At 38.2% G+C, this 10967-nt stretch overlaps 1 protein-coding gene across 18 annotated transcripts in view; it reads right to left on the reverse strand.

Annotated features, from left to right (window-relative positions):
- Positions 1–556: 556 nt before the first annotated feature.
- The window catches only part of EIF4G3 (eukaryotic translation initiation factor 4 gamma 3), a 355154-nt gene continuing 344743 nt past the window's right edge, over positions 557–10967 (reverse strand). For all 18 annotated transcript variants that reach the window (XM_059376541.1, XM_059376540.1, XM_059376533.1 and 15 more), the window contains 3 exons: positions 8152–8233; positions 5915–6061; positions 557–3586 (listed from right to left, as the gene is read on the reverse strand). In XM_059376541.1, coding sequence (XP_059232524.1) covers positions 3405–3586; positions 5915–6061; positions 8152–8233 — 411 coding nt within the window. In that variant the 3' untranslated portion in view covers positions 557–3404. The remainder of the gene's footprint in view (positions 3587–5914; positions 6062–8151; positions 8234–10967) is intronic.

The raw sequence follows: 10967 nt of genomic DNA on the forward strand, positions 1-10967 counted from the left end.
ACCACTGAACCGCGTACTCCAAGAGGGTGAATTTTACGTTACAGGAACTGTTTTGGGAAGAGAAAAAGGAATGCAAACAAAGACGAAAGCAATGCAACATGTTCTTCTCCACAAAATGGGGAATAATGGAGTTCATAAGTGCTAACGGCATGGTCAAAATGGAACATCTGAATCCCTACACTTTTTTTTTTTTTTTTTTGTAAAGAACAAAACCTGAGTAATGAAAACACAGAATTAGATCCAATAGCCTAAGACAATTTTTTCTACCTTACAATCCACTGGACTTGAATAGACCCATTTGAAACAAAAAGTTATGTCAAACCCCCAGAACTGTAACTTGTTTGGAGAGTGGTTCTAGAACAGAGAAAATGGTCTTTGGATATAATTATTGTAACTCATCTAGAATGCATTCTGAAATATGAAAATAAGACAAAAACCAACCAAAGATCTGTCAGGGTAAAGAGGGCAGACATTTCTTAGTGGGATAGGATGTTGATGAAACATGTGTAAACCTCTAGCACCTTTTTTTTTTTTTTTTTGCATGAAGAACATGAGGTCCATGAGAGGAGAGACTGTTTTATTCACAGTTATATTCCCTGCACTTAGTACACAGTAGATGCTCAGTAAATATTTGCTGAACAAATCAAGTTTATGATGCAGCTCTGAACTGGCTTGTTCATCTATGCAAGGATCTAAACTGAGTTTATTTTGGAAACTGGCATCTTGTTCTTTTGCTAGAAAAAAATTCTCCTTTAACTTACTGAATAGCTATACGTTAACTAGTTTGAATACAGGCACAAACCACCTGAATTAATGAATTAAACTTAAATTAATGAACTTGTTCCCAAAGTTAAAAAAGGTGAAACAGCTTTTGCAAAAACTTGAAGGAGTAGAGGCCTGTCATTGCTGGCCATGTCACCGATTACTCTACAGCAAAAACCACCAAACCCTGCCTTCCAGTAAGAACACTGCAAAGAGTGTAGGAATCATGATGATGCTTTGTAGTACAGCTGGTATTAGCAGGGATCAGTTATTCCACTTGGCTCTTATTTTGCCATTAGTTAACAACCCTTCTCCCCGTAAGTAAAACTCTGTTTATGTAGAGCAGTAAGAGAACCCAAATATTACTCTGTAGTCCGTTTTCATCACACCTCATGTTTTAGGTGAGATTTCAAACATTAGTTGCTATTGTACAGAAGCATATTCAACTCTAGAATTTTTTTTTCAAAAATAATATTCTCTTTCCTCCATTCCTGACACTTGTCCAAGTCAAAAATAGTGATCAACTGGCCCTCACTACCACCTGAAGGCCAGAGCCCTGCAAGCAACAGCCACTGATTTCCAAGAGGCAGTCACCACCCTGCTTTCCTCAAACTGGCCCCCTACACCCCGTGAGTGCTGCCAACACCTAAAAAGACCTACATCACTCAGGAGAGTCCTGGATCAGAATCCTCTGTACTTATTAAAACTCAGTATATCATAGATTCATGTTACTTCTTCCGACTGAGAGATTCCATGCAGAGCCCACAGCCAGACTCTGAAACGGCTTTTCATTTTTTATGACAGATGCTGTCACATGTCTGTTACAAGACTTCCAGGACTTGGTTCTTCGAGAACAGCTTTCCACCACCGTGGAATCAGTTCTGTGGACTCACGTAGCAGGATCCTGTATTGTGTTCAACTACACTCTGAAGAAAAACATTTTATTGCTATGGAAAATCTTGTTCTTGTGCTTCACAAGTCTTGCGAAGTCTCTTAATGTGGATATTTCTTCAGAGATGGAAGCCAGAAGAACTCTTTGGTTATACAGATAGAAAATGCAAAGACTGTTTATTTGGGAGCAGCCCTGGCTTTCTTCGTAAATACATTTTGTAGGGGGATGGCCTACAAACAATTGAAATGAAAAACCATCTGTAGAGACTGCAATTTCATAAAAGAAAAAACAAAAAAGCACAGTGTTCCAGTATCTGTAGGAGAAACAGGCTTAAAACACAGTTGGTTTTATACTCACCAGACTGGCTTGAGTGAAGTTGAAGTTGGGAATAATGTGATTGTCACATATGGTATTGGTTTGGTTTTAAATCCCATACCCACTTTTAAAAGGCATAATTTAGCTTTGGTTTCTTTCATTCTTTAGAAGACATATTTGGGTTTCTTAAGCATCAGAGGTAATTGATGACTTAAAATTAGTGGTAGTGGTAGTTTCAAAATGGATTAGTTTCCCTACTCCTACTACACACAAGGGAACATTATTTAAAAACTTGCCCTTAGGTTTGCTCCCATCCTGAATGCATTTCAAGCTGAAGTTGGAAAGAAGGTTCCTCTGGACTTCCCAAGGGGCTCTCCCACCCAAATACAAGTTCCCTCCCTACCCACAAAGTAGCTTGCCCTCTTCCGACTATAGACAGACAGACAGACAGACAGACAGACACACACACACACACACACACACACACCCCTCAGGAGTGATCTGGATTAGACAACAAATAGCCAGACAGCACCTCCCAGAGATGGGCGCACATGCAGCAGCTGTCAAAAGGAGAAGTCATTTTACTTTCTTTTAAACTTGCAATGTTTGTCTTTATTTTGTTCTTTATATTTTGAAAGTGAAAAGAAATAGTATTGAGTCAATTTTTTTTTTTTAAATATTTGTTCTATGTATTTACAAGCCTTAAAGTTGCTCTAAAGATTTCAAAAGTATTAAGAGTACTTTTCGCAGGGTAGCACTTTTTTTAAAATTTTTTAAACAATTCTTGGAGTTCTCTGGTCCACAGCATTTCCTTCTGTTCCAAGGTTATGTATGTTTTGATTACTATTGTGATTTTTTTAAAATTTTCTGAAGCAAGCTGAGAGGCAGGCAGAAAGATCTGATGCCAAAAAAAAAAAATCTTTCTTACCTTGTTCACCCCAAACCTTCTTAAATCTGGACTAACTACTATGCTTTAAAACAAACGTGAGGTGCATCTGAAGGGGAGGGAAATTTATTTTTCTGCTTTTCTATTATACAAGTTGTTTACAGAAACTGCAAATTAAAAAATTACACTGGCATTTGCAGTCCTTAAAATAAATTAAAAGTTCTCAACTTTTTTTTTTTCTGCTAAACAGATGTGTTTTTTTAAAGTATGAGTCCTTGTTTAAAAAGAAAAGATTAAAACAGAAAATATTTTCTATAAATAATACATGTATTTTGGTTTTAGTGCTCCCGCCCTCAGGTTTGAAGTTTACTTTTTTCCAGTACCTTTTTCCTCCATGATCACCTTTTTTCTCTTTCCCCTCTCCCACTCGTGCACACGTGGGGATTTCTGCGAGAATTGGCCTTGCTGCACTGTGATTGGCGAAGACGTGAAACTTTTTAAAAAAATACTTAAATTGTTTCTTTTGTTTCGTTTTGTGTATTTGAAGCTTTAGTTATCCTCAGACTCCTCTTCTGCTTCCCGCAGCCACGTGAAGAACGCTGTGACAGATTTCAGAGCCACACCCTTCCCATTCTGCTCTGCAGGGTCCTTGCTGCTCTCCCATTTGTAGAAGGCATCCTCGGAGATCACCTCCTCATCATATAGGCAATCAAAAAACATCCGTAGCAAATCTGTAAGGACGTAAAATACACCATCAGTTCTGGGCGCTGTAGTTGTGATGGAGAGACTGTATTTCCAAGGAATGAATGAATGAATGCACATGAATCCCCCTAGAGAAGAATATCCCTAACAATTTATCATACTCCCTCTTTATAGTATAATAGCAAAATAACTAGTCTAAAGAAAAGGAAAGGGGCACCTGGGTGGCTCAGTGGGTTAAGCCTCTGCCTTCCACTCAGGTTGTGATCTCAGGGTCCTGGGATCGAGCCCCACATAGGGCTCTCTGCTCGGTGGGGAGCCTGCTTCCCCGCCTCTCTCTGCCTGCCTCTCTGCCTACTTGTGATCTTTCTCTGTCAAATAAATAAATCTTTTAAAAAAATAAAGAACAGTAAAAAGATTCAAGCAATCTAAATTATTTTTATTGCTACTATTTTGATCAATCTGAACTATTTTCTCATAGTGCTGAGTTGTTCGATATTATGTAGTTCTCAAACTACACACTATAAAAATTAAATACAAGAATAACTTTATTTTCTTCTTTATGCATCCTAGACTGGTTGAAATTTTACAATGAAAATATATACTTCTTAAAAATCTTGGAAGAAAAAGACAGAAGGTACTTTTCTCTAATGTTGCTTTCAAATTGGAAAGAGTAATAATTTATATGGAAAATGTGGGTAAAAACTATCTCCGCTGGATTTTATCCAGAGGAAAAAAAAAAGCCTGCTGTTTTCAATGCCCTGATGATCTGGGCAAATTTAATTTTCTGTTTTGCTCCCATAGTGGAAACTTAGCTTATGTTATTGTTCAAAAAGAGAAAAAGTTGGTAAAGTTATATATTCTTATTTTTTAATCCCTTCATTACAGGCTCTTAAGTTCATTTAAAGTCAGCCTCCATTCATATGAGTGAAGGGAAGCAACAGAATCAACAATAAATGATAATAAATATTAGGCTTAGAATGAGTCATTATTAAAACTTTTCTTTGGATTTATCTTTGTAATTTTATTAGTTAAGCTAAATTGAAATCACTTCATTCTCTAAACCTTGGTTGGCCTATGGGGAAATGGAAACAAGTGGTTAAAGATTCTACTGATGGCGGGGCACCTAGGTGGCTCAGTGGGTTAAAGCCGCTGCCTTCGGCTCGGGTCATGGTCTCAGGGTCCTGGGATCGAGTCCCATATCGGGCTCTCTGCTCATCGGGGAGCCTGCTTCCCTCTCTCTCTCTCTCTCTGCCTGCCTCTCTGCCTCCTTGTGATCTCTCTCTGTCAAATAAATAAATAAAATCTTTAAAAAAAAAAAAAAGATTCTACTGATGGTAAATCTAGAATTAAACATCTCTCCAGGGATTATCAAAGCTGATAATTATGGGAGATACTTTAATGTGACTGGTTGAGCACATAGCATCAATTTCATCTCTTGAAAAGTAAATGAGTCCTCATCCTTATAAGAACAGAAAAGGGAAGTCATGATGTTAAATGACCCTCCAAAGGTCTTGAGAAAGAGAAAACAAAGTCAGTTAATTCTCTGATTCAGACTTAAATGTCTCCTCAGTTACAGCCTGAGGATGGATTGTTTCGATCTTTTCCTTTATCTCCCAGGGGGATTCATCAGCACTATCAAGGAAGGAAAGCCCAGCAGCAGATACAACCTAAGGAAGTACCAAAGAGCTACTTCAATGTCATCTTTGATATTGCCCTCTACTTTCACAAGTTTCAACTGAATTTTCAAGACTTAATATAATTCAGTTAATTGACCGGTATCACTAAGACTTGGGTGGTCCAGGTTACCTTATTTGTCTGGTTAGCAAAGAATTCATCATAACCCTGAAGTGAAAATTAGTCTAAAACACCTTGATGTCTCTGTTGGGTGTCTGAGGATTCTGAAGAGTACCATCCTCTTTAATTACTAAAACCTGTGTCAAAGAAGGTAAAAGACTGTAATGCATGTATGCTATCACCAGGATGGTCTGCATTATCCAAAAGTGTAGCCACTATCCATGTGAGTTATTTACATTTAAATTAAATAGTTTAAAATTAAGCTCCTTAGTCACAATAGTCACATTCACAGTGCTCAAGTGAATATACTGTACCATACTGCACGGTACAGATATATTCCCATCAGTTAGGCCGACTTGCCCTACAATGAGGATTAAATCTCTAATACAAACTAGTTTTATTACTGTTTTCTCACAAAAGTACAATAAAAATTCAGGTTTATTCAAGTTGTTGGTTATCTGAATTTTTGTTAGTATTGATTATTTTATTATTTACTATTCAAAACCATCAAAGCATCATAAATCTTCCCCACTGGTTGCATTAATTTTAAGAGATAAACTTACTGGCAGGTTGATCAAGTTTTACTATTGATGCCTGTAGTGCATAAAGTGCTTGCAGTTCCTTCTCTGTATCTGAGTCTAGGTACTTGAGTAAGATCGGCACTCTCTGCTTGATAACAGCAGTGTCCACTCGGAAGGTAGAACAGTCGGCTACAGGTGATACAAGAGCTAAATGTTACATTTAAGGAGTTAATACGCAGCCCTTTCAAATTTTCTGAGTTGATAAGACGCGACTACAAGGAAAGTGGAAGCAAGTGGGTCCAAGGAAAAGATTTTGAAATCTAAAATATTGTGAATTTATTAATGGGATATTCTTCCTGAAATAGTAAAAATACTTGGAGGAGGAATGTATTTTGAGTGCTGGGTTCCCTCAAAACAAGTGTACCAAATTCGTTATCTTTAATCATAATGAAACATGGACAGTGGTTTTGTGACATTCCAAACTACAAAAGAAACATTAAAAAGAAATTAAAGTGATAGTTCATGCTAATCTTTTCAGAAGGGTAAAACAGAACCATGTTATTGTTACTAGGAGGGTGAGTGAGGACCAGCTCCAACAGTGGCAAACAACATATACAATCTAAGCCTTCTGGAGTAAAGGCACAGTAAAAAGAGGCTGAGGAAATCATCCTCAACGCCAAGAAGCATGAGGTTTTATTTCTTCTGTAAGTTAGCACTGGGACACAACCTTGTTTTTTAAAGCAGGTTTTATACTTTCCAACTGTGATTTTTATTTTTTAAAATATTTACTTTGAAAGAGCATGTGAGTGAGCACGGTGTGGGGGAGGAGGGGCAGAGGGAGAGAGACAGAATCTCCAGCAAACTCCCTACTCCCTACTGAGCAAGGAGCCCAATACAGGGTTCAATCTCATGACCCTGAGATTATGATCTGAACTGAAATCAAGAGTTGGTCACTTGACCAAGCCACCATGCACCCTTAAATTGTGATTTTGAAACACCAGCCTTATGGAGAGCCTGCATGGCTCAGTCAATTGAGTGTTCAACTCTTGATTTCAGCTCAGGTCATGATCTCAGGGTCATGAGATCAAGCCCTGCATTGGGCTCTGTGCTCAGCATGTCCCTCTCCCTCTGCCTTTCCCCTCTGCTTGCTCTTGCTCACTCTCTCTAAAATAAATAAATAAATCTTTAAACACAAAAACAAATAAACTCCAGAAAAACCCCAAATACCAGTCTTACAGTTCCATAGATAGTAAAAATGACTTATGACATTTTTTATAAAGACTTTCTATTACCAGCTTGTTATTAATCTCATTAAAGACCTAACACTGAATATTCTTCTACAGAAAATCTTAAAATATAATTCTGAAGCTATCTTCTAAAATGATGACAGACCTGAAATTCTGAACAACTTTTGAACTGACAGGATTTTCTTCCCCATTGCAGGAACAGAAATGTGAATTTCTGCCTGAGGCTAGGTGCATGATCTCATTCAAAACTGTTAAATACTACACGCAGCTGACGCAAGCAGGGTTTGTACCCGCCCTAACCCTATCCACCTATGTGATTAGCATTCAGTGACACTGTCGTATTATCTAAGATCAACATAAAGCAAAAGAAACAATTGTTTTCTTTCCTCATATATGTTTTTATATAAAATGGCTTCTCTCTTGAGATGAGAAGTCCTTCTTGATTCTAGGTTAAGAATATTCAATCCAGGGGTGCCTGGGTGGCTCAGTGGGTTAAAGCCTCTGCCTTCAGCTTAGGTCATGATCCCAGAGTCTTGGGACTGAGCCCCACATCTGGCACTCTCTCAGCGGGGAGCTGCTTCCCCCCCTTCTCTCTCTGCCTGCCTCTCTGCCTACTTGTGATCGCTGCCAAATAAATAAAATCTATTTAAAAAAAAATATATTCAACCCATTCATTATAACTCTTGAGTGGAAGACAGAGGAGGCTTCACGTACTTAAGGTGAGAGGTGAAGGTAAAACCACACCCAGCAGAGTAGAAAACCACCCAAGCAGCATGCACTCACTTTCTTCCTGAACTAGAACACAAGGCACAGGGTAGCTGCTCAGATCTGGGCTTACTACAGGCACGGCAGCTCATTAGCCCCCTGCTCGAGACAGCCAGGCATTGGAGACAGAAACGGCACCCATTTGCACAAGAAAATGAGTTTCACAGGGCAAAATTTGAAGGCCATATAAACTCAGACCCATATCATCAGCAGTTAACATACCAGGGATTTCAGATGTTAAGAGCTGCCTTCAGAAATGTTACTTACCTATAATAGCTGCTTTACAAACGGCTGTCATTAAAGCTCTAAGGAATGTAGGTGAACTCATCTGGCTTTCATCTAGATTAGCCTGAAATCAAAAGTAAATGCAACAGTTAAAAATACCCTTACATCTGAGAAATTATTTCTCTTAAAGCAGGTCTCATCTGGCACTAAGGACAGATGGGGTCACATTCAACATTCTTGTAAAAATTAATCTTGATTCACGGGCAGATACTTGGGCTACCACTGGTTCTGTCTGAAAATACTCTAAGTGGCAGCATTTAGTTTTCAGAGAGCTAACTGCTGCCTGTATTTTGCTCAATTATACAGTGTTATGCACCATATGCATTTGGAAGTACAACCATTTAAAAACATTTTCTTCCTCAATAAATAACTTATATTCAGATGATCTCACTACAGTGTGTCTTAGAAACTACTTTTCTGAGTAGTGTGTAATGAATTTTAGATGTGCTAACACTGCTTTTTTCATCTTAACTTTAATGTGAACTAGAGATTAAACTCAAGCATTGTCTCAAATCTTTCAGGTGGTGGTGAGAAAAATGTTACTCTTTTCTAAGGATGGCAGAAAAAAATGTATTTAGAGATATATTTAGTACAGTAAATGGGCCTCAAATTTGTTTTAGTTTCTCTTAAGGTCTTATCTTCTTATCTTGCTATAAAATGCTATACTATGCCAGGGGCGCCTGGGTGACTCAGTGTGTTAAGCCTCTGCCTTCAGCTCAGGTCATGATCTCAGGGTCCTGAAATGGAGCTCAGCGGGGAGGCTGTTTCCCACCCCGTCCCCATGCCTGCCTCGCTGCCTACTTGTGATCTCTGTCAAATAAATGAATAAAATTAAAAAAAAATCCTCAAAAAAAATTAAAACAAAAACAAAAACGCTGTACTATGCCAGATGAATAGCAAAACAGAAACAAAAGGAGACATTTTCTAGGCAGGTATTTAAAATACTTCTCAAAGTTTATGTTCCTTATGCCTGTGAACAGAATTAATGCTTGTCTCAGCTTCTTTTAATAGCACAGCATAGTATTTTCCGCTGGATCAGCCTTAAAACGACTGGCCAGGAAAAAACTTAGGATATCACTATAAACCTCTGTGTTAGAAATTAAGAATTTCAAAGACATTCAGAGATCATTTAAATGTTTATGAATATTAAAACTAACACAGATTAACTAGCAGCTCTCCCTCTGTTGAATATTTAACCTCAAACATCACTTGGTGAGAGCCAAGTTAAAAGGGGTTAACAAGTCAGATGGTCAGCTCTGCAGGATACTAGCATCACTGCACATGGCGGGCTATGTTACAGTAAGAGGTTTCATTACCAATTTTTTCCAAAAGAACAGAAACATGTGGTGCCACTGCTAACCGTGAAGGATGGGAATGGTATGGGGGAAGAGACATATATAAAAGATTTGATGATATATGTGTTATAGCCAGTTACTGGTTTATACCTTGTAAACAAACAAACTTTATTTAGACTGAAGCCAGGCTGGTCTAGGCCCAGAAATTACTTTTGCAAAGTCTGAACAATTATTTTTGAAGAAATTTGGTTCAACAATATTTTAAAAATAGGTTGACAGAGAGCTATTTCAAGTACTGAATATCATCTGAAATTCCCAAATACTTCAGAAAAAAATTAAAAAATGAGCTAAAAAGAATTAGATAATCAATACCACTTTCAAGCCATTTGACTGCTTCTTATAAAGAAACAAACTGCAGGGGTGCCTGGGTGGCTCAGTAGGTTAAAGCCTCTGCCTTCAGCTCAGGTCATGATCCTGGGGTCCTGGAATCAAGCCCCACATGGGGCTCTCTGCTCAGCTTCCTCCTCTCTCTCTACCTGCCTCTCTGCCTACCTGTGATCTCTATCAAATAAATAAATAAAATCTTAAAAAAAAAAAACTAACTGCATATTGCTTCTACCAAATAAAGCTAAACGTTGTAATTCTAATATTTAAAAATAGACTAGACACTGTAGATTTAAGCAAATATCTTTTTTTTAAAAGATTTTATTTCTTTATTTGAGAGAGCGAACGAGCACGCACAAGCATGGGGAGCAGAAGAGGCAGAGGGAGAAACATGCTCTTCACTGATCAGGGAGCCTGATGTAGGTAGGACTCGATCCCAGGACCCTGGAATCATGACCTGAGCTGAAGGGAGGCGCTTAACCGACTGAGCCACCCAAGTACCCCAGAGATTAAGCAAAGATCTTAACAAAAATGGGCAAGAACAAGAAGGCAGGTGGGTCTGCTGAATAAGCAAACTCAGATGTACATAATTCTGGAACCAGACACAGAGCAACAAATGTCTTCATGCACTATGAGCTCAGATACTATTACATTTTTGGGTTTTCTCTCCTTTTAAAAAAGTCATCTTTATTAGCATAATCTACATTGTGAAATTTACCCTTTGTCTTCTCTGTGAGGAGAATAATTGTTGGTCTAGAATAGGCAGAATAAATAGTGATATAAAAAAAATGAAGCCCAACATTGATGAAGAGGTGAAAATAGCCTCATTTTGCAATATATGAGAACATAAAAGACCAAATGGCTGAAATGATGGTGATCTATGAAAAACCATGGCAAAAGAAAGTAACGTTAAATATGTAAACACTGACTGGATTTCTATTTTTTATTTATTTATTTTTTTAAGATTTTATGTATTTATTTGACAGAGGGAAATCACAAGTAGATGGAGAGGCAGGCAGAGAGAGAGAGTGAAGCAGGCTCCCTGCTGAGCAGAGAGCCGGATGCGGGACTCGATCCCAGGACCCTGAGATCATGACCTGAGCCGAAGGCAGCGGCTTA

Source organism: Mustela nigripes, chromosome 14, assembly GCF_022355385.1.
Source record: "Mustela nigripes isolate SB6536 chromosome 14, MUSNIG.SB6536, whole genome shotgun sequence".
Lineage (NCBI taxonomy): Eukaryota > Metazoa > Chordata > Mammalia > Carnivora > Mustelidae > Mustela > Mustela nigripes.